Consider the following 27991-nt stretch of genomic DNA (forward strand, 5'->3'; position numbering starts at 1 on the left):
CACGTTCTACCCTTGGCAGTGCCACACACGTCTCTGCTTTTATTCTGTGCTGGCAACTTGGTGGGGGATGGGGTTATTACCATGACACCTCAGGAGGGGGTGATTTTATTGCCCTGATTGTCCATATGAGGGAATGGTGACCTGCTGTAGGAGACTGGCCATATCTGATTTTTAAGGTTGTTTATCAAAATCTGAATTTAGCACGTACTTGCTGAGCATGTACTCTGAGCATGTTCATGTGTATTGAGCATAAACAACAATTCCCCAGTGTCGTAATACCCAGTCCATAGTCCCCTGCTGTCGACAATAATGTATTCCTCGAGGGTTATAGACTCAGAAAGGCCAAGTGCATCAGCTTGATGTGTCCCTTCAGTCTGTCTTAGTCACAGTACTGCCTCCTGCATTTTCCCTCCATTTATGATTGAAGACTCCCTGGATACCTGATGTTGGAGTTTCCCAAATTCCGGTTTTGCCTGGTTGCATCATTGTAGTGTTAACAGGCTCCTCTGTTCCCTGTGTTTCTGTAAACTGAGGTGAGATATGCGTGATGGGATTCACTGGAGCAGACTTTGGGTGTAAAGTGATTGCTCTGGCTGCTGTGTTGAGAACAGGCCATAAGACTCAGGGTACAAGTGGAGAGACCTGTTAGGAGGGCTACCTCTAGTGAATCATAGGAGGAAGAAGCTGGGTGAGGGGGCAGGTAAGGAGCTTAATGTGGGCAGTGGAATTCGACATGCCATTGGATGTCTTATGTAGAGATGCCAAGTGGGAAGCTGAGTCTAGTGTGGATCTGGAGGGGCCACGGGTTGGAGATAAAGGTTGGGAGTAATTTTAATGTTGATGCTATTTTAAGGTTGATGAAGAAGGAAGGAGGGTGGGACCTGCATTCAGGGAAGGGAGGAGGAAGCAGGGGAGGGCCTGGGACTGATGGCTGCCGGTGTCCAGGAGGAGGCCCAGGCAGGCAGAGTTTGGTCAGGTGCAGCCCTCAGACTTCTCTGACTCACCTAGAGGCAACTACTTTGAACTTTTCTGCTGATTGTTTTGTTTCTGTTTTTAAATAGCATACATGAACTGTGCTTCTTGGTTCTCCCCTTTCCTTCTTAAATTCCCAGCCCAACTTATTTGCATGCGTGCTCAGTCATGTCCGACTGTTCGCAACCCATGGACTGTAGCCCCATCCTCTGTCCATGGGATTCTCCAGGCAGGAATACTGGAGTGGGTTGCCATTTCCTTCTCCAGGGGATCTTCCCGACCCAGGGATCTTCCCAACTCCAGGGATCAAACCCACTTCTCTTACGTTTTCTTGCATTGGCAGGATTCTTTACCACTGGCACCACACACACATGTTTTTACCATCCACTGTCCTCCTTAGACAGTTTTTTTTCTCTCATAACTTTGGTTACATCAGTGTTGAGTAAATTATGATGTCTGTGTGTTCAGAGCTGAGCCATGTGGTAAACTGTGATTTTTTTTCTACTCAACTTTCTGTTCTTGAAGTTATTAATTGCCACCTTTTTTCATTTGCTTAGTTTTCTGTGTACTAACACTAAAGACCTGAACTCTCCACCAGGTTATCTAAATCTTTTCTCGGTGTGTTCAGTCACTCTGATCCCCTTGAAGTGTCTCTCCTGTAAACTTGCCCTGCTTAAGGCGGCCTCCCCCAGTGACCCACTCTGCCTGGCACACTAGTGCCATCCTGGGGGTGCCCATCACTCCCCTAGGTGTGACCCTTGTTTATCGTAGTCCCTCTGAGTGCTACACACATGCACACAGACAGACAAGCTGGGTAGTTCCTATGCTTTTTTGGAGGGGAAGGGCGTGAGATGAAGGGCTGGGGTGGAGGTGGGAAGGGAAGCAGAGATGGCAAAGGGGCAGAGAGCCTGGAATGTTCATCTTCCTGAATGCAGGGTGATGCTGTGTGGGTGCTGGGCCCTGCTTTGGAAAGTGGGTTCCCCCACCGGTAGCACCTCCACCCCACCTGCAGGACAGCCTGGTCAGAGTCGATGTTTATTGGCTGGATGAGTCCAGCCCCTGCCTGGCCTCCACCCCATCTCCACCCTTGACTTCACTGGCCTGTTCCAGTTCCCTTGGGGACAGGGACAAGGTGAAGGAGGACAAGGGCAGAGGGAGTCCCCTGGGTGAGTGGCACACCCCCAGGGCAGTCACCAACCCTGAGCTCAGCTGGCGTGAAGGAGAACTCGTGCCCTGCTTGTGCTAGCTTGTGCCCACAAGGCTTCTGGGCACGGAGGATGGGTAGGGGTGCCCCTGTGGACAGGCTCAGAAGTGTGCTAGGTCCTGGGGAGCCTGGGACAGGAAGTGGTTGAAGCCTCAAGGTCAGGGGTCTCAGGTCCTCAGAGGTGCAGCCAGCCACGCTGCGCTGCAGCCCACACCAATCACAGCAACATCTCATCCCACCTGGGCCACAGGAGAGCCCAGTCTATTGCAACTCACTTTCTGCCCTTCCCTCCCTGCAATATCCGGTGGCATGAGGTCAGGGTCCCCCTCAGGAGGGCCCCAGTGCCTGGGAGGTGAATAATTCTGTTTACCTTTCCTGAGAGGCCTCCTGTCCTTTCATTTGCCCCAATTAACCCAGCTTTGCCTGAGCAGCTCCAGCCCACGTGGCTGGGCGGAGACTGAACACCCCCTCCCCCAGGTCCCAGCAGTCACTTCCCACCAGCTCCTAGAAGCAGGGCCACCTGGCTGGCCCATTTGGCTTCTGCTCTTGGCTCCTGCTGCCCCTTCCTCTTGACAGCACCCCTGCTCCTCCCTTCACACCTCCCTGCACTGGGCATCATGGCACCAGCCACAGAGGCAGCTCGTGAGGCATGACCATAGTCCTGATGCTCCTGCACTTGCCTCTACCCTCTGCATCAGATGCACTGTGCCCCAGGGGTCCACAGCTTGGACTCAGGGCATGCCCATCTGACTTTCTGCATGAACATCAGCCCTCACTGACTACCAAGCAGGGTGCCCACCCCCCACACGACAGACAGCACCCTCGTGCACAGCTGTCCTGGAGTAGCAAGGACTGCAGGGACTTCCTGCCCACCCCCCACACGACAGACAGCACCCTCGTGCACAGCTGTCCTGGAGTAGCAGGGACTGCAGGGACTCCTGTGAACTGACTGTTTTGTTGGGCCACAGTCTTAGGAAAACTCTGCTGTGCCTGCACTTGGATGGTCTCTATTAGGGGCATTCATCTCTCCCTGCTTCAGTTGGCAAGTGGACTGCGATGCTGGGGTGGAAGCAGAGACCAGTAGAGGACATCCAGTTCTGGCCTGTCCAGTGATGCCCTTACCCAGCCTGAGTCCAGCCCTGGCTTCGGCTCCAGCAGGGAGCCAGATGCGTTCATGTGGGGTTGGTAGGACTGTGATGTCAGTGGCTCACCCCTAGGCCATCTACGCCCTTCATTTCCCTCTGCAGGCGAATGGTGACCCTCCAGGGGTGGAGGGGCCAAGACTGAATGGGCACTGTCCACTCTGGCTGGGGGTGGGGGTAAGCCCACCTAAACTGGGCTAGGGGCAGCACATGCAGGTGGGTCACTTCCAGCCACCACTCACATCCTGAGGGGTTCCAGCTCCAATTCACCGGTATGATGGGGTAGTGAGGAAAAGTCTAGAGGGGGTGAGCCCACACGGGCTGTCCTTGGCCACTCCCTTCTCATGGGGAAGCCCTGGGCTCAGCCAGCCCTTCTCCTCTAGCCCAGCTCTCTACACAGGGTGTACACAGAGCTCTTTATTGTTGGAGGACACGTTTCCTTGAACGTGGACACGCTGACACCCAGGATGACAAAGGGGCACACATTCACAGAACAGCTTTCCCACCACATGCTGTCCCCCACCCCTGGGCACAGAGCAGGTGCCCCTCAGACCACCACACTGGGGAATGTGTGGACAAGGGTGCTGTCTTGCTTCCACACTCTAGCCTCCATTGGACATCAGTTCCAGATTTCTGGTGATGGCCTCTCTGGGCCTCTGAGTCCAGCCCCAGCTGGAATTCTGGGGGCTTCACTGGGGGTTTTCGGCCGATCCAGGAAGGCCACCAGCCAAGCGGGTCTCGGCAGAGGCGTCCTGGCCAGTCCCATTGCTGCTACTGCCCCTTGCAAGCAGCAGCTTCTTACTGGGGGGGCCCCTGAGGGGCCTGGTCGTGTGGCTGCCAGTGTGGCGCTCCTCCTGCAGTGCTTTGCCCTCACGCCAGCGATGCCAGTGCCGCAGCAGCTCTGACTGCACCTGGGGTGGGCAGGTGGGTCGGGCCATACCCAGGGCCTGCCCCTGCTACCCTCCCAGGATCCCCAAGCTGCTAGCTTTGAAGGGCAGTGTGGTGCCCTGGGTATAGAACCAGGCAGGCTCTGTCACCACAGAAAGCTAGGGACATCTGGGAACCCCTCCCTCTCTAGGTGCATGGCTGAGGCTGACCCATCTTGGCAGGCCTGACACCCAGCATCCCGGCAACTGAGCCCAGTAAGTGCAGCTGGACACAAGGGGCTTGCACCCCTCAGGGGTAGGGTGAGGTTGTCTACACTCCCCCTGACACCACCACCCGCCACCTACCTCCTTGTTGAGGAAACAGTAGAGAATGGCCACCAGCAGACCCTGGAGAGAGGGGGTGGGGTCAGGGCCGCCCAGGGCCTGGGCTTTGGGTGGTTATGGGGCGGGAAGGCACCTGGAAGGAGCTGAGGAAGAGGTCGAAGAAGAGCTTGGCGGAGCGCAGGGTGCCCTGGGCGTGCTCATCGGTCACAAAGGCGAACACCACCTCGTGGACTCCCAGCAGGGGGATGAGGGTCAGTGTGGACTTGGCCAGCCTGCAGGGGCAGAGCCTGAGCCATCCAGCCCAGGCCCTCACCAGGGCTCTGGTGCCCCACACCCACCTATACCCACTCTGGCCCCCAGGAGTGTCTGGGTCTGTAAGCCGCCTACCCCCCAACAACCCCACACCCACCGGAATTTGTAGTCAGTATAACGCATCTGGTGGGCTCGCAGCTTGGCCACCAGGAGGTGAAGGATACGGATGAAGATGAAGAAGTTGATCTGTGTGTTGGGGGGGACACAGCTCAGGGCAGCCCCTGGCCCCCACCTATCCCTCCTGGAGGTGGGTCGGGCAGCCAGCCAGGCCCTGGCTCCTAGGCCCTAGGGTTGTGGGCACCCACTCAAGGATGAGAAGCCTGGCCAGAGACACAGGGCGCCAGCCAGTGTCCTGGCAGAGTGCCAGGTCTCCCTCCCTGTCCACCCCGGCAGGGTGCCATCTGTCTCCTTGGGCTGCTGCAGGCCGATGGAGGAAGGAGGGGCTGGGGGGGCAACTCCAGCAGCCTCTCAGCCCTCCCTGTGGTGCCAGCAGGTGCCCTGTCTCCTCACCAGGATGGCCAGGAAGACAGGGAAGCGCAGAATCCACCAGAAGGCCATGTTGTCATTGCTAGTCCAGCACCTACAGGGCAGGGACTGCTTGTGTCCTGGCAGCCTCCCAGCGCGCCCCTCCCACCCCCGCCATCCCATAGATTCTGTGGGATCTACTTAGTGCCTCAGGAAAAGAAGGGAGATAATTACCCATGACCTCCACCCCGGGGCACCAGGTTTGCTCACCACCCCCTACTGATGCTGGCCAGAGACCCCCGAGCCGCTTTCACACTCTGAAGCCACATGGCCATTCCCCACAGGGCTGGGCTCACCTCCCAGCCGGGAGAGGTGAGCCCGTCTCCAGCCCACCCTCCAGTCAGCTGATACTCACTGAATGTTCTCGAACAGACACTTCACCACGGCCCAGGGGATGACGAACAGCATGGGGGCACCTGCGGGGGGGAAAAGAACAGCTCTGGTCCAAGGCCCTGGGCTGCCTGCCCTCACCCCTGACCCCTGCACACCAGCCCACTCACCCCAGCCGATGCCCAGGTAGAGGGGGAAGCAGCTCCTCTCGGGGATGGCAGCGAGGCTCAGCAGGCTGTGCAGGTACACGCCCTCCACCAGCAGCCAGCAGTAGTTGGCCACAACGCCATACTGCATGAACACCGCAGCCACCCGGCAGCCGGCCACTGCCTGGCCACGGGGGCAGTGTGAGCACAGGTCTCCCAGCTGCCTACCACCCCGGGGCCTGGAAGCCAAGAAACCGGTCCCGGGCACTCACCCCGCACTCACCCCATCACTCAGCCAGACGCTCACGCTGATGTCGTCCCCGATCCTCTGGCTGTAGCGCGTCTTGAGCAGCGTGTCGATGACCAGCACGGAGCTGGCCTTGAGCATGAAGGACACGAACAGGTTCATGTGGATGTAGTTGCGGGTGCAGTGCAGCTTACTGTGGGCACGGCGAGTTAGTCCCTGTCCCCCTGCCCACTGTGGCCCCGCCACCCCCACCCCCGTGTGGGTCAGTGGGTGTACCTGAGGCCCAACAGGGTGGTGAGGGCCAGGAGCAGGGCCCCCAGGGACAGGGAGTAGCCCACCGTGTACATCACCTGGAAACTGCTGTACATCTTGGCCACCTCCTTCTGCAAACAGCAGTGGCCAGTCGGGGCTGGAGAAGGCCGCCTCGCCCAACCCCACCTAACCCCAACCCCACCCCGTGGCACCCACCGCGGACTGACCTGGACTTCAAGCTCCTCGTCATCCATCTGACACTGGGAGGCGTCTCGCCATGGCTGCCCCCGAGGCCCACGCACCCACTGCCCATCGGGCCCACACCTCTTGAAGACGAGGCGGTGCTGCACTGGGAGGGGCAGGCTCTGGTCAGCACCCTGCCCCCACACTCGACCCCCTCAGTCAACCCCCCACATCCCTCCTGTGGTTACCTTTGTGGTACCAGGGCAGGTACCAGGGGCAGGAGATGTTGGCCGTGGTGTTGGGAGGGGTGTCCGGCCAGCAGGAATATTTGTCAAAGGTTCTGTTACAGACCAGCTCTGCAGAGGCGGGGCCAGGGTTGCTCCTCAGCAGGGCCTGGCCCCCACGGCCCCTGCGGCATGCTCTCTGCTCCCTCCAGTGCGTAGTGACCATCCTGCCTGCCCCGGACGCCTCTGTCCAGCCCGGTCCTGAGCTCCAGCTGTGCCTGGCCACCTCCCCTTGGATGCCCCGCCTCTCACCCTGGGGGTCTCCCCTCTTCCTAGTGCCCCTCTGGCAGTACTACTGTCCCTGGAGGCTGAACCCCAATTCTGTTGCCATCCTTCTGGGCCCAACACCAGCCCCCTTCCTCGCCCAGACAATGGCTTGGCTTCCCAGGCCGCTCCTCCTGCCCTAGTCTCTCTCTCTCTCTGCACTCGAGTGATCTTCAGAACTTGTCCAGAACACTGGTGCTGGGTCTGCCTGAGCACTCCAAATAATGGCCCATCTCCCTGCGCATCACCAGGCCCGATGCCCTCTGCCTGCCCCTCCCGGTTCACTTCCTCCACACATTGCCTGCTAGGCCTTGAGCTCCATGGGAGCGAAGACTGTGTCCAGGCCTCAAGCGTGGAGGGCTGGTGCCCAACAGCAGAGGAGGGTGGTGAAGCACCCTAGTTCTGGGGCAGTTCTTCTCTTTCTTAGACACCCTGATCTGTAGCCCTGGGCTAGTCACTAGCTCCTCTGTGGCTCAGTTTCCTCACTTGTAAATGGGTGGGTGGGGGTTGGGGGCACAGGGCTTTCCCATGAGGAGAGCACTGGACTCAGGCCAAAGGCAGGGCTCACCAGTCGGCAGGGGCAGCAGGCTCAGGTTGTGGAGACACTGGTCACCATAGAGCTTCCACTTCTCAAACAGGAAATCCATCACCTGAGCAGAGGGGGTCTCTGGCTGGGGTGGGGGGGTACAAATGGACAGAGGGGACAGACATCAGCACAGGGAGCAGGCAGCCTGGTGGGAGTCAGGGGCTGGGTGGGGGACCGGCAGTGCTCACCTGGCAGGCCAGCAGCAGCAGCAGGAAGAGGTGGGGGTAGTGTGGCTGGATGGGGGGCATGCCTCTGGGCAGCTGCCCCCCACATCTGGCTGGGGTTGCACAGCTGGGGCAAAGAGGTCCTCACGGGTGCACGCTCCTCTGGGGTTGCGAGTATCAGAGCAGCAGGGTCTGTGCAGTGGGGGGCAGGCTCTGGCGTGAAGAGGCACAGCTGGTTTCTCTCATGATCAACAGGGTGTCCTGCTCCCCTAAAACCACCCCTCCCTCGGAGTCTCCAAATCCTCCTGATGGAGTGGGAGCTGGGAGGGAAGTGATGCAAGAAGTGGTCACTCTGCCACTTGGGGGTTGGGGTCTGGCCCCGTGCCTGGGGGGCTGGCGCCATCACCCAAGGGGAGCTGCTTTCTCACGGCCCGTGACTGTCTGTCTGGAGGCTGGGCCGGCCCCAGAGCCCCTCCCCTCCATGCTAGCTAAGTGATCGCAGTCCTGCCTGGTACCAAAGACGTCGGGGGGGGAAGCAGCCTCCCTAACTGCCCACCTCCTTCTTCGGCCCTTGCTATCCTTCCCAATATTCTTAGCCCTGGGAAAGTCAGTTTGGCAGGCCGGGGTAGGGTGCCGGGACAATCCATCATCACTTAGTCCCCAGGGATGTGGTTATTGAGGTGGCCCTGGGCCAGGTTCCAGCCTTGCCAGGAGTCAGGAGTGCCAGGCATATGTTCAAAGTGGTCCCTGGCACAGGCATACTCCCTTGCCCAGGACTGGGGTCTCTAGGGGCTTCCTTGGGCCCCTCCTAAGACTCAAGCCAGGCTTCCTGGGTTTCCTGGGCCATAGCATGCAGGCAGCCGCAGCGTGTTCCTTTGAGATGAACACTGCTGGGCTGCCGGGGGCTCAGATGCAGAACCGCCGCCCTCGTGGTTCCTGTAGTCGGGGGGCCCGAGGTGCCTGGTCCTGGCCAGGGCCATGCTTGAGGCATCAGCGGCCCCATCAGGCATGTGTCACTGCTTCCAGAGTCCGTTTTCTGCTCTACTGAATTCCACAAGGGCACAGGGAGGGGCTCCCTCACACGAGCCCCTCTAGGGCTGTGGATGGGCCCCTCCCACCAGGTACCCTGCCACAGAGTGAGCATGTGGTGCACCAATGGATGGACAGATGGACGAAACTGGCTGGCTGGAAGGCAGTGCCTGGGAGAAGCCAGGGAGGAGGTAGGGAGGAGGGGCGCAGGCTACGACCGAAGGTGGAGGGTTCCCAGACAACCCTGGATCTCAGTCTCCTCCCATCGGAGTCCAGATGGGCCCTCAGGGGGCCAGTTCACGTGGACTCTCCTGTGATTCATTCCTCACCCTTCATGGGACGCCATGTGGTGGGTCCACACAGACTGCCGTGGGGCTCCTCACCCTTGGGCCAGGGTGTGGGTCAGGCCTGGTGAGGCAGGGCCCAGGAGTCGCTGGTCTGCAGGCCCTGGTCTAGGTGAGGAGCCAAGGTTTAGGGCTGCTCTGGAGGAGCTGGACCGGAGGGCTTTCCGAGGCAGTAGCCCCCCAGGTGGGTGGAAGACGAGGGTGGTTCAGGTGTCCCTAGCCCAAGGGGCCTTATCTTCTGATTCTTATCAAAGAGCCTGCTGCCCTGCCCTTGCCCACCCAGGCCACAGAGCCTGCCGTGTGAGGCCCTGCTGCGGGATAGGGGAGACGGGTGGGCCGGCCCAGGGAGACAGAGGCAGCCTGGATAACTAGAGGCTGGAGGGCCGGGGGAGGCAGAGAGTGACAAAGGATGGCTGGGGTGGAGCGGAAGGTGCACAGCAAGCAGGGGACAAGGGGAGAAAAGATACTGCCCGATAAGCTGTCCCTGCCCAGAGGCCCTGCAGCCGGTGGTGAGGGGAGGGTGAAGCAGCGGGACTTGTCCAGTGAGGAGCTCCAAAGCAAGATGTCGGCCCCCTCAGAGCCCAGGTTGGGGGTGGGGGGTGGCCCAGCTGTGCCTTGACTTTCCCATCTGAAAAGTGGAAGTTCACCTTGCTGACTTCCTAGGGCTGTTAGGAGAGCTCAAGGTGGGCAGGGCAACAGCTGGGCCAGTCTGCCTTCCAGGTAGGAGTCAGTCAGTCTGGGAACCGCAGAGAGAAGCAGAGCCCCAGGGTAGAGGGGAGGGAAGGATGGGCTGCCCTGGGGCCCCAGCCAGGGCAGGGGAGGGGGGAGCAATTCTCCATACCCTTTACTCTGGTCTGGCACATGGGGCTGGAATCCTTGAAGATTTCCACACAATTCAGTACCTACAGATCCCAGGCTGGGTAACCGGTTCAAGGCACCCAGGGCCCCAGGGCCCCAGGGCCCTAGGGATCAGGGCATCAGCACCCTGCCACCAATTTAAGAGGAGGATGACTGCTCTCACTAAGACTCTGATAGAAACACAAGAAGCAGCAGAAATGGATGAGGCCCCCCATGCCTTTCAGGGGGAGTACGGGCAAGATTTCTAGACACCTCTCTGCATGAGGGCTGGGTACGGGATGACTTTCAGCTGTGTGCAAGGCTGAGGTCCTGAGGTCCCTGCCATGGGTGCCCAGGTGTGAGGCTGACCCCACAGGAGAGGGGGACATTGCGGGGCCCAGTTCTGGTCCTGGGACCAAGGGCAAATATCAATAATTTAACTTCTCAGAGCCTCGGTTTCCTACTTGTAAAATCCTTGGCTCCGCATCACCAAAGAGTAAATGAGCTTTGCCACTTGAAGAGGAGGACAGAGTATCAGGTCCAGGCCCCCTCCCTACCGTGGGGGACACTGCAACCCCAGAGGCAGCCTGCCAGGCCCAGGGATAAATATTTGTTGAATGAATGAGGACTGACACCTGGATGCAGAGGTGCCCCTCCGTGCCTCCCATTGGCTGAGGCCTCAGGCAGGGCTGCTGTCTTCCACCTTATTACTCTCCTGGCACGGCCCGGGAGCCAGTGGGGGGTGGGGGACTAACGGCCAGGGACCAAGCCTTCTCCCTTCACCGACCTGGAGGCCTGGCTCTCTCTCTGGCCCTGGACTGCACCTGCCCAGCACAGGTAGCTCAGGATTAGACACTGATGTGGTGGGATGGAGGGCCAGCTTTCTCCCAGCCCCACCTCACCCCCTCCTCTGTTTCCCACTCCCGCACTCCACAGGCTGAGGGGGGCATGTGTTCTGCCCCCTGCTTGGCAGAACGCACAACTCCTGGGGGCTCAAAGCTCAGCCGTTTCCCCAGTTTCCCTTGGGGATGTCCCAGACTCCCAGACCTGGAACTGGGGAAAAGACCACCCCCCCTCAGGATGGTTGAGCTCCAAAAGGTGAGCATGGTCACCCCAGCTTCTGAATGGGGCCTGCCAACTTCTGATGAGAATGGGCTTGGTGGGTGTTTGTGAAACCAGAGCAAGTGGCAGAAGGTCATGGCCCCAGGGTGAGATCAGATCACTGGCCACAGGTTGTTGACAAAGCCTGATTCCTGCGTCCTCTCCCACTCAGTGGGGGCAGGGCGGGCCTGGAAGTGGGCCAGGGTGCTACTGCCCCACCAACCCTCATCCCCCAGCACAGAAGGCTGGACAACATCCTGAAGGGTCCTCGGAGAATGCAGGTGCCCAGACATCAGGAGTCAGTGGGTTCCTGGTAGGGGCAGAAACCCTGTGGCCCCTGCCTGTGAGTGGGGGCTGGCCGGTGAGGAAAGGGCAGACTGGGCAATGCCCTGTCCTCTCTGTGGATCAGAGTGATAAGTGTAGGCTCCGCAGATGAATGTGTCAGGCTGGATGCTGTAGCCCCTCGGCCCCTCCGGGGAAACCCGGGTAACCAAGACACTGCTGGGAAGCTTTGGGGAGCAGCCGCTGCTGGAGTGAAGCAGGGCTGCCCAGCGCCCGTCCCCACGCCTCTGGGGGTGTCTCCGCGGTTCTGTGTATGCTCGGGGAGGGGAGAAGAGGGGGTGCTGGAGGGAGGAATCGGGAGTGGAGGGGGCAGCAGGACAGAGCTCCCGGCTGCCACAGGCACCCCACTCTTTTCCCCCCGGGACGCGCTCCTCGGGGAGGAGAGGACGGAGGAAGCGAGGAAGCGCTGAGACCCTCAGCCCTCCGGGTAGTTCGGAACCAGGTTGACCCGTCCGAGCTGGAAGGGCGCATCCTGGGGTTGGGAAGAGGGTGTCCGACGGATGAGGAGGGCAATACCCGGGGCCCGAGACCGCCCACCCACGAGAGGGGTGCGCGCCAGCCAGTCCCGCGCTCCAGCCTTCGGCCCCTGGCCGGGAACTTGCCCTCGAGCCCGTCCCAGGTGCTCACTGCGCGCCGCTCCGGCCTCTCCGCGCTCTCCGCCGTCCTCCGCGCTCACGGGTCGGGGGCTCGCAGCCGCTCGGGCCCGCAGCCGCTCGCCCCCGCAGCGCTGCCTGATCAGGGTCGGCGCCGGCTCCGCGCCCGCGCCCGCGCCCCGCGCCAGCCGCACGCGAACTTTCCGGCGGCGGCGACGCTGGGCGGCGGCGGAGGGGGAGGGAGGGGGCGGGGGCAGCAGCGGCCCGCAGGTGGAGCGGCGGCCGAGGGTCCCCGCCTGCCGCTCCGAGCCCCTGCCCGCGCCTCCGCCCTCCTGCCGCGGCCGCGGCGAGCGACTCGCCGCCCCGGAGCCCTGCCCGACAGACCCCTCCCTGCGCGCCGATGCCGGCACCTGCCTCGCGCACTCCTATCCTGCGGGACTCTCCCCGAGGACACCGCCCCGCAGACCTCCCCACCCAGAGCTCACTGGGGAGACCCCCGCCCGGGGAACCCCGGCCGGCCGATTGCAGCTCCCAGCCGGGAAAGGAGCGGTGGACGGACAGGTGTGATGCGTGGTAGGCGCGCGACCAGAGACGGGGGCTATTGCCCCCTGCCCCTTCCCCTCACTTCCTCCGGGTTCTGGGCCTTCGCCGCTTCTTTCCCGGGTGCTGATTGCGGGGAGGACTGACGCTCCACTTAGCCCTCAACGTGGCTCCTAGGTGACCCTTCCAGCGCCCAGAGCAAGCTGGATTGGAGCGGGGGCCAAGGCCCTCCAATGGCCGAGCCCACGCCAGGCGGGGAAGAGTGGCCCCTGGGATGCCTCTTTAAGCCCGGTGTCCTGAGTCTTCTCCCTTAAGCCCCCTCCAGCGCAGTTCATCCAACAGCCCCCAACCCCACCCTCTACACCAAGCCGGCTGCCCAGAGTCCCTGGCCACCGCTTCTCCTACTTGGAGAGGACAACGCTCTGCTCCTTCCACACCTCCTCCTTCCCACACTTCCTCCTTCCTAACGCCAGATCCCAGATTTACCCCCCTGACTATGTCCTCTTCTCCCACGACCCCTCCGGTCTACAGCCAGCCAGCGTCTCAGCTGCTGCTTTAGGGCCCTTTTCACTTCCTCACCTGCACCCTACACACACCCCAGCGGTCAGTCCCCAGTGACCTCAGGGCCACCAAACCACATGGATACTTTGGGGCCTCATTTTTGCTGGTGTTTCAGGATCCGGGGACCCTGATGGTCATGCCCTCCTATGGAATGTTCTCCCATGGATATGGTTTCCAGGCTGGCATTCCCATCACCTCCTCTCTGCACTCCTTTTTTCCCTTGGACAGTTCCCTGTGTACCACCCGGGTCTCCTGGTGTTCACACTGCTAGATGCCCAGCGCCACATCAGGACCCCTCTCCACTGGCCCGCTGCCATTTCCTGGATGCACTTCCTCGGCCCACCCACCAGCTGGACACCCGGCAGGGATCCTGAGGTTTCCAGCCCATCACCAAATCCTAGTTCTCCCTCTCATGTTTCTCTGGAATCCACTGTCAACCGCTGTCCTGGGTGCCTTCCCTGACCCACTGGGTCAGCTCTTTCTTAGATGCTGTCCTTTATCCTTGGGGCCCTTCTCTAAATTCTACTTCTGTTTGGGGGTGGGGGGACATTGGAACATGTGGTTCTCCTCTACCCATGGCTCTCCCACCCTCCAGCCCTCAGAGCAGAGCTGAAGCTGGTCCCAGCACCCCATGACATGCCCACAGGTAGTCGGTGCTTGGTAACCTGACCTCTACACACCTGCCCTGACGCTGTCTGAAGGCTCAGGATGGAGGAGTATTACTGAGAGTGCCCTCCAGACCCCCATTCTTATCAGCCCACCTGGAACCCTGCCTCTAGAGCAGCCTGTTTTGGTTCAGGCAATGGCCAAAGGCAAAGGTCAGAGGCAAAGGTCAGAAAGTCGAGCTCTGCTTACATAGGGCTGACTGTGCAAGTGCCGGGGGCAGTTGCTGGGGGCAGGGAGCTTTCTGAGATGGGTCCCCAAAGACCACCATCCTCCACGCTCTTCTCCCCTCCTCTGGCACCTCTCTTCCAGCTCTCCTCCCACCTCTCTGGGGTGGGGCACCCATAGGGACCACACTGATCTGAGTAGGTGGAATCTTGCTCGTGACCTTGGGTTCCTGCCTCACTGTAAGCCGGGTAACTGGCACCACTCTGGGTGTCTGTGAGGCTCAGGGGAGAATCTAGAGGTTCTTCCTAGATGTGGGATTAACCTGAGGAGATGGGAAGGTCATCCCTGCTGTGTGATCTTCAAAGAGGCCCTCTGGACCTTATTTTCCTGACTGTGTTTTGGTTGGGTGGAGGCCCGGCAGTCTGCGGGGAGGTTCTGGGTGGCCCCCGTTGGGTTCTAGCAGGAAGAGATAAGAAAGCATAAATGTAGAGTGTATGATATGGGGGTGGGGGCATACCTGAAATGTGTGGTCACAGTGGGGAGCAGAAGGCAGAGGGAGAGGGAGCAGATGGGGGTGAGGGCCCCTCCCCGGGCTGGGCCACCCTTATTTACATAACTGAATTCATAAGACATAAATAGACCAGAAACTGGGAACGAAGGGGGCTGGGCCTTCCCACGGGGTATTGGAGGTCTGGGGACTGAGGAAGGGGCCTGTCTACCACTGAGTCCCTGAGGGTCCCGTTGGCGCCTTGGAGATGTGCTGGCTCCCATGTGCCAGGGCAGGCGGGGGCGCTGGGGGCTGCCCTCTGCAGCCTCGGGAGTGCTGTCCCGTCTGTCTGCTCTGTGGGCTCTGGAGACACACCCAGAGTTCAGTTTAGGCATTTGGCTGAGTGGTATGAGCTAGTACTGCTGATGAAGCAGACACCCCAGCCTCAAGTTCTGGGGGGAAGATGATGATAAGCGGCCAGGAAAGAGGTGGCCGCATGGGGTGGTTCATGGCCAGATGGGGTGGTTCGTGGCCAGATGGGGTGGTTCATGGCCAGATGGGGTGGTTCTTGGTAGAAATCCAGGGCAGAGGGACCCTGGATTTGGGAGCTGCAGAAAAGGGGGCAGAGGGAAAAGAGATGGTGCCCCCAGAGAGACGGCTGTTAATGTCACAGGGCGGCTCCTTTCAGATCTCTTTACTGTGCCTCAATTCATTGCTTTTGATAGAGTTTTATGTCAAGGTTTCCCCGCACAGCTGGTAACATAAGCATTTCCCCATCTTCATAAGAAGTCCTCTCAACACCATGGTACATGGGCACTTAGTATTCCATTGTGTGGGTCTGTCAGACTTTACGCAACCATTCGCAGGATATAGGAATCAAAAAAGGGAACAGTCCCAAGCTGTTTCAGGTATGCCCCCCACCACTCCAGGGAATGAGCCCCAAACTGCATCCTGGTGCCTCGCTCAGACATGCTTGAGAGACAGAGAACCAACAGAAAAGAGGACACCAGAGGAAACGAGCTAATGCAGGGATCCAAAGAAAACTTCAGACGATCTTCCTCAGATAGGGAAAGACAAGGCACCCGTGCGACTAGGAGAGGGCACTTCGCAAAACAGGAAGAAAACAAGAAAGAGTCCTTGTAAGGTAGAAAATAATATCTGAAAACTTAAAATTTTGGTAGAAGGATTGAAAGAGGAAGTGAGGAAATTTCACAGAAGAAAGAACAAAAATCAGAGAGACAGAAACTAGGGAAGAGAAGATAAGGGATGGTGGAGGATCCATATGGAGGGTCAGAGGGACAGAGTTTCCAAACAAAGACCAGTGGAGGAGGAAGACAATTGTGAAGAAGTAATACAAAGTTCTTCCTAGAACCTTTGTAGTGGAAAAGTCTGCCAACTACCCAGCACAATAAAAACAGCAAACCAGCTAATGGATTAAAAAATTCAACCATGTTGCCACCTCATGAAGTTTCAAACATCTCAGAATAAAGAGAAGATATGGAAAGTTTCTAGAGTGTGAACAGAGGTCTCTTGGAGATGGGCGTTGCTCAGCGTGGCATCAGACCTGTTGCCTGCAGCTGAGGGAGCCACGTTCCCAGTGACGGGATTTCTCACCTCACGTCCTCGCACCAGGACCACCATCTTCCAAGTCATGCCACAGGTTGCAAGGGCAGAATAAGGACATTTCCAGACACCAGAGGACTCTTAACTTCCCATGCAGTTCTTCTTAAGAAGCTCCAAGCTTGAGCCACCCAGCATGGAGTGGGATACCATCCAGTCAAGAAGACACTGGATTTTGAAAGCTTAGTATAAAAATAGAACATAAAGTGTCACGAATCGTGTGTGCTGGTACATGTTGAAGCAATCCTCTCCCTGACAAATTGGGTTAAATAAAAGATATTGTTGTTTAGTCACTAAGTCGTGTCCAACTCTTTTGTGACCCCATGGACTGTAGCCCGCCAGGCTCCTCTATCTATGGGATTTCCCAGGCAAGAATACTGGAGTGAGTTACCATTTCCCACTCCAAAGGATCTTCCCAACCCAGAGACCGAACCCGTGTCTCCTACATTGGCAGGCAGTTTCCTTACGACTGGGCCACCAGGGCAACCTTCATTTCACCAGTTCCTTTTCCTTTTTAAATGTGGTTACAAAATGTTTGAAATGACACGTTGGTTCACCGTTGTGATGAAAAATATTTCTGTTGGCCAGCACCGTCTAGAAACACCAAGAAACTCTATCAAGAAGGAAATGTAATCATAGCCCCAGGTCACCCACCGACCCTACACCAGCAAAATTTCCACAATTAAGGTACGAATGCAGAAGGTCATGATGCCTCTGGATTGAGGTGGGGGAAGGGGGCACGAGGGCCCTGGTTGGGGTTCTGGGAAGTTGGGATAATGCTGTACAGAGCAAATCAAGACCGATCCAAACTATCCATTGAGCACCTACTGTGTCTTGGATGCTGGGAGACGGAGGGAAGCTGACATCTTAGGAGAGGGAGGCGGACAATACACAACCCAGCAGATCTGCGTGTTCCTGCTGTGACGTCAGGTTCTGATAAAGAAAATACGGCAGATGGGGAGATAGAGTGAAGAATGTGGTTACTGTACATGTTTTCTTAAAGTCCTGGATGTTCCCAGGCCTTGCCTACCCCTCCCCCTAAAATTCCCACTGCTCCAAACTGGGTGTTTCTCCCTTAGTTTTCCATACTGCTGTTGCACAAATATAGAAATGATATCTGTGGCAGGGTTTTTTTTTTTTTTTTCTTGTTGTTGTTGAAGTATTGTTGATTTACAGTTCCATGGCCTGTTCTTAAAACACCAGGTCTGATGTATCTGTTTTTCTACTCAGCAATATGCTTTTGGGCTGCATTCGTGCTGACCTGGGTTGGGGAGTGAGTAGTTAGTTATTATTTGAGGGGATCACAATGGAGTTCTTTACTTAAACCCCCTAGACATGTAAACACCTAGGAAAAACTCAACTCTCCCATTTTTGGTCTAAAATATTAAAAATAGGGACTTCCCTGATGGTCCAGTGGCTAAGACTCCGTCCTCCGATGCAGAGTCCAGGTTTGATCCCTAATCAGGGAATTAGATCCCACATGCTGCAGCTAAGCATTTGTATGCCACAAGTAAAGACCTAACGTGCTGCGATGAAGATCAAAGATCCCGAGTGCTGCAATTAAGACCCAGCGTGGCCAAAAATAAATACATTTTTAAAAAACATCGAGGGTGGGCTACCAAAGTGTACTATAAAAATACACATAGGACTTTTTTGTTGCCCTCAAATTCCTTCATGACCCCCTGCAGTCCATCCTCACCCTCCAGGCCCCTGGCCATCACTGACCTGATTTCTGGGCCTATGGGTCTGCCTTTCCAAGAATACATATAAATGGGATATATAGTCTTCTGTGTCTGGCTTCTCATATATGGCAAAGTTTTTGAGACCCACCAGTGGTACAGCCTGTAATAGTGGTTACTTCTGTTTGTTGCTGAGTCCTGTTCCACTGGATGGATGGCCTGAGGTTTTGGTTATCCATCCGGTTGGTGGACATGGACATTTGGGTCGTTCCCAGTTTGTGTGTGTGTGTGTGTGTTGGTTGAACTACATGGCATGAAGGATCTTAGTTTCCTGGGACCGAACCCACGCCCCTTGCACTGGAAGCGCAGAGCCTTAACTATTGAATCACCATGGAAGTCTCAAGTTGTTCTCAGATTTTGGCGTTGTGAATTCGTCTCCTCTAAACGGTTGTGTGCAGATCTTTATGTGGACACATGTTTTCATTTCTCCGGAGGAAATACCTCGGGGTGGGATTGTGGTTCCCAGGCCCATGTCTGACTTTATAAGAAACCTCCAAGCTCTTGTCCTGAGTGGCTTCACTGTCCTGCATCTCCAGTGGCCTTTAGGGAGAGCTGCCATCGCCCCGAATCCTTCTAGGCCCTCAAGCTCTTCAGGGTTTTTGAATTGTTGATTCTGATTTTTTAACCATTCCACTTCCAATATGTTCCAATGCAAGTCCTTCACCAGATGCATGTCTTGTAAATATTTTCTCCTGTTCAATGACTTGCTCTCCTACTTTCTTATTTGTTCTTCAGAGAGCAGACGTTTTTTAATTTTGATGAAATCCAAATATCATATTTTTGTTTCAGGACTTGTGCTTTTTGTGCCCCATCTGAGACATCTTTGCCTAATCCAAGGTGGCTAAGACTTTCTCCCGTGTTTTCTCTTGAAGATTTGTCGTTTCAGCTCTTACACATTGATCTATGATTTATGGTAAGCTGTCCTGGCATGCGGTACAACGTGAGTTTGTTTGTTTGGCAAATGCACCCAGTTGCTCCAGCTCCATTTACTGAAAAGACTGTCTTTCCTCACTGAGTTGCCTCAGCACCTTTGTAAAAGAATCTCTTGACCATCACTGTGGGTCTCTTTCTGAGCTCTCTTCTTTTCGTTGTTCTCTATGTCCATCTTTATGTCAAGACTGCGCTCTCTTGGTTACTGTAGCTTTGTAGCATGTCTTGAAATTGGGTACTGTGACTTCTCCAGCTTTATTCAACTCTTTCAAAGATGTTTTTGTACTATACGTTCATTGCATTTTCATTTGAATATTAAAATCAGGTTGTCAATTGCTACCAAAAAAGCCTACTAAGACTTTGATTGAGATTCAGTTGAATCTATACGTTAAGTTGGGGAGAAAAGACACCTTAACATTGAATCTTCCCAGCCACAAACAAGATGCATCTCTTCATTTATTCAGGTCTTCTTTCATTTCTCTCAGCAGTGTTTGATCATTTCCAGTACACAGGTCATACAGATTTTTGGTTGTTGTTGTTAGGGAGAGTATTTCATGATTTTTGATGCTATCGTGAAGGGTAATTTTGTGAAATTTCTGTTTCCAGTTGCTTATTGCTACTGTATAGAAATGCAGCTGATGTTTTTGCCTGTTAATTTTGTATCCTGTGACCTTGCTAAACTCATTTATTAGTTCTACTTGTGTGTGTGGATTCCTTGGGTTTTTCTATGGAGGTGACCATGCAGTCTGTAAGAAAAGATGTTTTCTTCCTTTACAATCTGTGTACCTGGTTATTTATTTTTTGGTAACTTATTGTACAGGCTGTGACCTATAGGACAACATTGAGCAAAAGTGATCAGAGCTCATATCCCTGCTTTATTCCCAATTGTTGGGAGAAAAGCATTCAGTTTTCCACCAGTAAGTATGATGTTATTTATAGGTTTTACAGAGTTGCCCTTTATCAATTTGAGAATGTTTCCATTCATTCCTAGCTTGCTGAGAGATTTTTTTTTAATCATGAATGAATGTTGAATTTTATCAGATGTCTTTGGTTTTTTGTGAGATTTGTTTTTCTCTATTGTTGTACTGAATAACACTGATTTTCAAACGTTTACCAACCTTGCATTCCTGGGATGCATTTCATTTGGTCATGAAATATTCTCCTTTTTATGTACTCCTGGGTTAGATTTGCTGACATTTTATGAAGAGCTTTTGCATCTGTGTTCGTTAAGGACTTTAGTGTGTAATTTTATTTTCTTATAATAAGAAAATTGTCTGGCTTTGGTATCGAGATGATACTGGCCTCATAAAATGAGCTGCTAAGTATGCCTCCCTCTTCTGTTTTCTGGAAGTCTGTATAGAATTGGTAGTATTACTTCCCTGAAGTGAAGTGAAGTCGCTCAGTCGTGTCCGACTCTTTGCAACACCTTGGACCGCAGCCCACCAGGCTCCTCTGTCCATGGGATTCTCCAGGCAAGAATACTGGAGTGGGTTGCCATTTCCTTCTCCAGGGGATCTTCCCAAGCCAGGAATCGAACCCAGGTCTCCTGCATGGCAGGCAGACGCAGGTAGACACTTTAACCCCTGAGCCACCAGGAAGCCCATTACTTCCTTAGACAGTGATAGAATTCATTTCTGAAGCATCTGGGTCCAGAGTTTTTTTTTTGTAGGAAGGTTTTTAACTACACATTCACTTTTTAAAATAGACATAGTGCTATTTCCCTAGATATTGCCCCATTGCTGTTTGAAATTATTGTGCCAATTTTTTAGTATCTCTAGCAGGATTTAGGGTTTCCCTGTAGGAGAAGGCAATGGCACCCCACTCCAGTACTCTTGCCTGGAAAATCCCATGGACGGAGGAGCCTGGTGGGCTGCAGTCCGTGGGGTCGCTAAGTCGGACAAGACTGAGCGACTTCACTTTCACTTTTCACTTTGATGCATTGGAGAAGGAAATGGCAACCCACTCCAGTGTTCTTGCCTGGAGAATCCCAGGGCAGGGATGGTGGAGCCTGATGGGCTGCCGTCTATGGGGTCACACAGAGTCGGACACGACTGAAGCGACTTAGCAGCAGCAGCGGCAGTAGCTCAGATGGTAAAGCAGGATTTAAGACTTTCTTTTGCTGGAATTCCCCAGCAGTCCAGTGCTTAGGACTCTGCATTTTCAGAATCTCAGTTCCCTGACCACGGGCTAAACCCCAGCCACAGCAGTGAAAGTCTAGAATCCTAACTATGCGGCCACCAGGGAACTCCCAGTATTTTCTTACAGTAAAGGAAAAAGGTGTTGGGTCACTGTTGGTCGAAACCTGTCTGGAACAGAGTGGAGCCTTCCTCCTGGGGCAGGTCTGAGCTGAGGCCCCTCCTCTCCGAGCCTCCTCCCTGCTGTTCATCCCCCTACTTTTCTGACCTGCCAGCTCCTCCTCCCCTAATCTTGATTTTGATTACAAGAGAAACTCCTACAAGTGGACGTTGCCGGCCCTGCCGCTCTCTGGCCTCAGCAGTCTTCCCAGGTCCCGCTGCCGTGGTAGCAGGTGGTCACTGGCCTGAGCGCCCCTCCAAGCCTGTCCACTCACACAGCCATGAATCCGGTGGAGGCTACCTCTCCTTGCCCTCCACGCAGGCCTCCTCTGCCTGTTGGACACCATGGCTGCCCTCCTGCTGCCAGGGACCACCCCACTCCGAACTGACCTCCAGTCTCCATCTGTGACCTCCAGATAAACTGAGGCTGGGGTGGCCACTGTGCACATGGACCATGCCCAGACCCCACCTCCAGAGGGCGGGGATATGCTCAAAGGTGTGGCGGAGCCTGGAACAGGGAGAAGCCAGGCTCACCATAACCAGCCACAGTCACCCCCAAGTCTAGACAGCCTCTAGGGCACCCAGGACCTGTCCCCACTCAGTGCCCATCTTCTGGGAGGGTCAGCTTACCCCTAGTGTTCACCCGGGTCCTTTGCAGGTTGGGTCCCGGGCCAATCCCCACCCACATGCCCTCTTTAAAAAGAAAAATTTTTTTTAATTGGAGTAATGTTGATTTACAGTGTGGTGCTAGTTTCTGCTGTACAGAAAAATGAATCAGTTATACCTACACATATATCCACTTTTTTCCTTCAGATTCTATTCCCATATAGATCTTTCCAGGGCTGCTCGGGTGGTGCTAGTGGTCAAGAATCCGCCTGCCAATGCAGAAGATGTCAGGAGACGCAAGTTGGGAAGATCTCCTGGAGAAGGAAATGGCAACCTGCTCCAGTATCTTGTCTGGAAAATTCCGTGGACAGAGGAGCCTGGTGGGCTATAACCCATGGGGTCATAAAGAGGCTGATACGACTGAGTGACTGAACACACATAGGTCTTCACAGAGTACTGAGTAGAGTTCTCTGTGCTGCGCTGTAGGTTTTGTGTATTTTATACATAGTAGTGTGTAAATCGGAGAAGGCAATGGCACCCCACTCCAGTACTCTTGCCTGGAAAATGCCATGGACGGAGGAGCCTGGTAGGCTGCAGTCCATGGGGTCGCGAAGAGTCAGACACGACTGAGCGACTTCACTTTCACTTTTCACTTTCATGCATTGGAGAAGGGAATGGCAACCCACTCCAGTGTTCCTGCCTGGAGAATCCCAGGGACGGGGAAGCCTGGTGGGCTGCTGTCTATGGGGTCACACAGAGTCGGACACGACTGAAGCGACTTAGCAGCAGCAGCAGCAGTGTGTAAATAGTCAGTCCAAGTAAGTAAGTGTTAGTCACTCAGTCGTGTCCAACTTTGTGACCCCATGGACTGTAACCTGCCAGGCTCCTCTGTCCATGGGATTCTCCAGGCAAGAATGCTGGAGTGGGTTGTCGTTCCCTTCTCCATGACATCTTCCTGAGCTAGGGATTGAACCCGGGTCTCCTGCATTGCAGGGAGATTCTTTACCATCTGAGCCACCAGGGAAGGCCATCTCCCAATTTATCCTTCCCTCCTCCTTTCCCCCTGGTAGGGACAAGTTTGTTTTCTACATCTCCCACACAGCCTCTCTGAATTCTCCCTGGAGGGTGGTGTTGGGGATCTGGCCTCTTTAAGAAAAAGTAACTGGAGAACTTGAGCCTGTCCGAGGACCTCAGTTGAGGTGGGGGCAGTGGAGGCCCAGAATGCTCTGTCTTGACCAAATGGGACACTGGACCTAGAGAACAGTCTCTTCAGAGGGTTGCGATCCCCACTCCCATTTTATTTATTTATTTTTTTTTCTTTTTTGTCTGCCTATAAATAAGACTTGCTTTCTTTTCTCCAGTTACTCAATTGTTAATTCAAACTATTGAACCTAATTTGGTAGGAGGAAAGATTTTCCTCCCAACAGAGGGGATGCAGAAGATTGGAGGAAAATGGGGGTGACTGCTAATGGGTAGGGGGTTTAGTTGGAGGGTTAGTGAAAATATCTAAACATTGATTGTGATGATGGCTGCATAACTCTGTGAAGTTACTAAAACCCATCATATTGTACACATTAAATGGTTGAATTTAATGGTATGGGAGTTATATCTTCATAAAGTTCCTATTTTAAAAGATTCTTTAAATTCTTCCTCTCAAATCCTCAGCCTGCTTTTCCTACCATGCCTAGTCTGATTATCATGATTCTTACTCATCTTATCCAATCAAGTCCCTAGTACGGGGAGAATTGCCTTGAACCAAACTGCAATTTCTCAATAAATTTTAACTTAACCTTGACCTCTAAGACACTGTGAAAGTTCTGTCCTGGTGGTGTTCCCTTTTACTGTCCTAGGAAATAAACTCAGCTCTGTCCTGTTAACAGAAGAGGGCTGATTTGGTAGTAAGCTTGTGTGTGATAAAATACACACAACACAAAATTTACCATTTTAACCCTTAAGTGTATTGTTCAATGACATTAAGTGCTTTGTTGCCCAGTCCAAACTCAGTCCGCTCACCGCATGCATGGCAGGCCAGTTAACTGAGAGACAAGGTATAGAGCTGGCTGACCACCATTCCAGGTTCCTTTATCCCCACTCCCATTTTACAGATGAGGAGCTTGAGGCTCTGGAAGCCAAGTGGCCAGTCCAGAGTCTTCAACCTGGGCTGACTGAGGGGTGCAGTGTCCTCCCTCCATGGCCGTCGTTCTCTCCCCAGGTGACCCCTGCCCTCTGGGTCTTGGCCTCTGTCTTGCTGGCTGACTCTTGCCCTGAGCCACCATCAAGGTCGTCAGGCTGAGCAAAGTCACATTAGGTGGCATCCAGCATGGCTCAATCAAATCAAATCACTTAGCGCAATGGGAGCAACAGGAAGGGGCCCCAGGGCTGAGGCCCCTGACCCAGTTGCCCAGGGTGAGGGGGGCAGACAAGCCCAGGCCCCCATCTGGGCCATCAGGGCGGGATGCAGAACACAGGTGAGGTGGGAATGGAGGAAGCAGGACCCAAGGGCTCCTGCAGAATGAGCCCAGGCCAAGTGGAATGGAGAAGGGGGTGACAAGGAGGCTGGAAAAGATGGGGAGGGGTCCTGCAGGGCTGGGGGCCAGAGTGTAGGGAATGAAATTTGGAATTTTGCTTGTGTCAGACTCGCCCCAAAGCGTAAGCATTCATGGATTGTCCTCACTTCTTCCCACCACACCATGTTCTTACAACCTCCGATAGTTCCCCTTTGCCTCCAGGGCTATGTCTCCTCACAGTGGTGTAGACTGGTCCACAGGCTGGCCCAGCTGGTCTTCCTTAACTAGCTTCCCCAGTCTTCTGTCACCCATTCTCCCAGCTGACCCCAGAGCTCACCTGCAGTGGCTCCTCTATGCCACTGACTTCTGCAGAAAAAATCTGATGCCTTCTCTGAGTAATGGCCTCAACCTCTGAGAGGTGGGAATTGATGGAACCCTGGAGCAACAAAGCTGGGGTTTATCCACCATTCCCATTCCTCGAGGCGGCTGGTGATGGGGTCGTGACAGCTGCTCACCTAGGGTGGACTGGCCTGAGCCACGAGTGGGCAGGGGCACACTGGTTGAGCCTTGTCTTCAGCATCAGAGAGATGTTGGAGAGGGAACAGAAGTTTTAAGGGTTGGACATCGAGCGGCCTGAAGCCTCAAAGAAATCTCTGGTCAGCCAGTTCAGGGTCGCAGTGAGATCCAGAGCCCTCTGTTTCCAGCTGAGTTGTATCCCCCCAAAATGTGTATAGTGGCAGAAAGCGAAGAGGAACTAAAGAGCCTCTTGATGAGGGTGAAAGAGGAGAGTGAAAGAGCCAACTTAAAACTAAATACTAAAAAAACTAAGGTCATGTCATCCAGCCCCATTACTGCATGACAAATAGAAGCAGAAAAGGTTAAAGTAGTGACAGATTTCCTCTTCTTGGGCTCCAGAATCGCTGCGGACGGTGACTGCAGCCATGAAACCAGAGGATGATTGCTTCTTGGCAGGGAAGCGATGACAAACCTAGACAGTGTGTTGAAAAGCAGAGACATTACTCTGCTGACAACGGTCTATGTAATCAAGGCTTTGGTCTTCCCAGTGATCACGTACAGGTGTGAGAGCCGGATTGGAAAGAAGGCAGAACACCAAAGAATTAATGCCTTTGAACTGTAATGCTGGAGATGATCCTGAAAGTCCTTTGGACAGCAAGGAGACCAAACTAGTCAATTTTAAGGGAAATCAACCCTGTTTATTCACTGGAAGGACTGCAGTGGAAAGACTGTTGCTGAAGCTCCAGTAGTTTGGTCATCTGATGAGAACAGACAACCCACTGGAAAAGTCCCTGATGCTGGGAAAGATTGAGGGCAGAAGAAGAGGGCGTCAGAGGATGAGATGGCTGGACGGCATCATTGATACAATGAACAGGAACTTGGGCAAACTCCGGGAAGGACAGGGAGGCCTGGCGTGCTGCAGTCCATGGGGTCAAAAAGAGTCTGACACGACTGGGCGACTGAACAACAACAACGACAAAATGTGCATGAACCCCCAGCACCTTGGGATGAGACTGTGTTTAGAGATGGGGCTTTTTCAGAGGTAATTAAGGTAAAATGAGGCCTTCAGAGTGGACACTAACCCAATCTGACTGTATCCTTATAAGAAGAGGAGATTAGAACACAGACACTCACAGAGGGACGCCCGTGTGAGGACGCAGAGAGAATGCAGGGCCGCATGCCCAGGAGAGGTCTTAGGAGGAGCCAGCCTTGTACACTCTGGTCTTGGGCATCCGGGCTCCAGACTGTGAATTGTTATATATATGTATTTGGCTGCACTGGGTCTTAATTGCAGCATGTGTGATCGTCAGTGTGGCACTCAAACTCTTGGTTGTGACATGGGGGACCAGGGATTGAACCCGCGCCCCCTGCACTCGGAGTTCAGAGTCTTAGCCACTGGACCACAAGGGAAGTCCCGCAGACTGTAAGTTGATAAAACTCTAGTTCAAGCCACCCAGTCTGTCCAGCCGCTGTGGCAGCCCCAAGACACTCACAGAGCCATCATGCAGTACGTAGAGTCACAGCCCCTAAAGCCAGAGGGCAGGTTTGCAGGTAGTCGGGTCAAAGACTTGATTCTGGGGAGGTATGGGGCCGCAAAGGAAAGGACGTTTGTGCTTCACCGTCTCCTGGGCCAATGTCAGGACCCATAGCAGAGGGTGGACCCTGCAACCCAGATCAGGTGTCAGAGTGGAAACCCTCAGGCCCGGAACTCAGACCTCCCGAAACTGCTGGCAGCAGAAGTGGCCACAAGCCTGGCTGGAGGAGACCAGCCTCCGGCTGCCCAGGCCACACAGGCGTCACCAGGTAGGGGTCCTTCACCAGGTCCGCCTGCCTCCCCTCCAAGCCCCTGACCATCACGAGGGGCGAGTCTTGTGTGGCCTGATGATGGGCAGAGATGGAGCATTTTCCAGGGAGCTGTGGCCAGGCATGGAGAAGGCAATGGCACCCCACTCCAGTACTTTTGCCTAGAAAATCCCATGGACTGAGGAGCCTGGTAGGCTGCAGTTCATGGGGTTGCTAGAGTCGGACACGACTGAGCAACTTCACTTTCACTTTTCACTTTCATGCATTGGAGAAGGAAATGGCAACCCACTCCAGTGTTCTTGCCTGGAGAATCCCAGGGAGGGGAAGCCTGGTTGGCTGCCGTTTATGGGGTCGCACAGAGTCGGACACGACTGAAGTGATGCAGCAGCAGCAGCAGCAGCAGTGGCCAGGCAGGCATGTGCCAGCAGGACCCAGGAGAAGGAGAAGTGGATATTGAGGATCTGGAGCAAATGGTGGAACTTGCCTGGGGAGGGGGAAGGTACTGATAAGGGCATTTTCCAAATCCTGGCAAGGACACCTGGACTGGGTCCTAAGAGGCTGCTGGAATAGCTCGTGGGAGACTGAGGATGACAGAGTCTGGGGAAATGGGTAGAGCTGGGGGATGTATTTGCAAGAGGACCTGCAGCTGATGGAGAACAATAAGGAAGCCCTGGGAGGGAGCTCCCAGGCCCCCATGGCATGGCTGTCACGTCCTTAGGTCTTTGCTGGGTGCTGGCTGGACACGGTGGCTCCTTCCTCGGGGCCAGAGCAAGATGGCAGCCAGTCTTTAATGTTATCTCACAAGGGACATCCTGTCACTTTGTCACCTTCTATTAGAGGCAAGTCGAGTCTGCACTCAGGAGAGAGGACTTCATGAGGGCGTGGATGACAGGGTAGGGTCCTGGGGCAGTTAGAGGAGCCCCCTCAGGGAGTGGGGGTGGGCAGCCATGAGGGCATTGCTTCATTTTTATCCCCTAGAAAGGTCAAGGGTGGGTGACCCTTCCCTGACACTCCAGACCCGAGCCTCGACCCAGGACAGAGGAGATCACTCAGATATCTCCAGAGCTGCAGATGAGGGTGTTGACCCTGAGACCAAGACATGAAGGAACCATGAAGCCTCCCTTTTGGGTGGGGGCGTCCAGACTCTTAAAGACCTAAGACACAGACTCCTTAAAAAGTTAGACATGGAATCACCATGTGATCCAGCAAGTCCACTCCTGGGTGTATTCCCAAAAGAACTGAATATGGGGCTTGAACAGATATGTGTACGTTCGTGTTCATAGCATCACTATGAAATATATATTTTTAAATACATATTTTAAAATATATATATTTATTATTTATTTATTTTTGTTTTTGGCTCTGCTGGGTCTTGGTTGCTGTAAGTGGGCTTTCTCTTTATGTTACTTGTTATATTTTATTGTATTTTACCACAATGAAAAAAATTTTAAGTCTTAAGATGCAGGGAGGCTTATACATGTCATACCTT

At 54.6% G+C, this 27991-nt stretch overlaps 1 protein-coding gene and 1 long non-coding RNA gene across 4 annotated transcripts; one reads left to right on the top strand and one right to left on the bottom strand.

The window, feature by feature from the left end:
* Window positions 1-3717: 3717 nt before the first annotated feature.
* On the bottom strand, window positions 3718-12236 carry GCGR (glucagon receptor). 3 transcript variants are annotated; one of them, XM_027517930.1, is made up of 14 exons: window positions 12103-12236; window positions 7847-8035; window positions 7641-7743; window positions 6773-6880; window positions 6569-6690; window positions 6440-6472; window positions 6126-6221; window positions 5867-6026; window positions 5722-5782; window positions 5352-5421; window positions 4939-5027; window positions 4663-4801; window positions 4551-4592; window positions 3718-4229 (listed from the first exon to the last, which is right to left on the bottom strand). In XM_027517930.1, exons 2-14 carry the CDS (start codon window positions 7904-7906, stop codon window positions 4008-4010), a joined length of 1305 nt encoding a protein of 434 aa, XP_027373731.1. In that variant the 5' UTR covers window positions 7907-8035; window positions 12103-12236; the 3' UTR covers window positions 3718-4007. The 3 variants fall into 3 exon arrangements, with proteins under 3 accessions (XP_027373731.1, XP_027373730.1, XP_027373732.1); XM_027517929.1 differs by having other exon boundaries at window positions 6126-6282; window positions 6366-6472; window positions 12103-12235; XM_027517931.1 differs by lacking the exon at window positions 6440-6472 and having other exon boundaries at window positions 12103-12235.
* Window positions 12237-12337: 101 nt separating this feature from the next.
* LOC113878139 lies at window positions 12338-16404 on the top strand. The gene is made up of 2 exons (XR_003506917.1): window positions 12338-12629; window positions 13398-16404. It is a non-coding gene; the product is annotated as an uncharacterized LOC113878139 (long non-coding RNA).
* The last annotated feature ends 11587 nt before the right edge of the window (window positions 16405-27991 follow it).

The sequence above is a fragment of the Bos indicus x Bos taurus genome, chromosome 19, assembly GCF_003369695.1.
Source record: "Bos indicus x Bos taurus breed Angus x Brahman F1 hybrid chromosome 19, Bos_hybrid_MaternalHap_v2.0, whole genome shotgun sequence".
In the NCBI taxonomy this organism is placed as follows: Eukaryota; Metazoa; Chordata; class Mammalia; order Artiodactyla; family Bovidae; genus Bos; species Bos indicus x Bos taurus.

Bases quoted from the DNA above. Each gene is read 5' to 3' on its own strand.
- GCGR (XM_027517929.1), bottom strand. From the start codon at position 7,906: ATGCCCCCCATCCAGCCACACTACCCCCACCTCTTCCTGCTGCTGCTG. The intron at 6,473-6,568 runs GTCAGTCCGCGG...TGCTGTTTGCAG, and splicing joins ACGAGGAGCTTGAAGTCCAG to AAGGAGGTGGCCAAGATGTA. The intron at 4,230-4,550 runs GTAGGTGGCGGG...TGCCCACCCCAG, and splicing joins ACTGTTTCCTCAACAAGGAG to GTGCAGTCAGAGCTGCTGCG.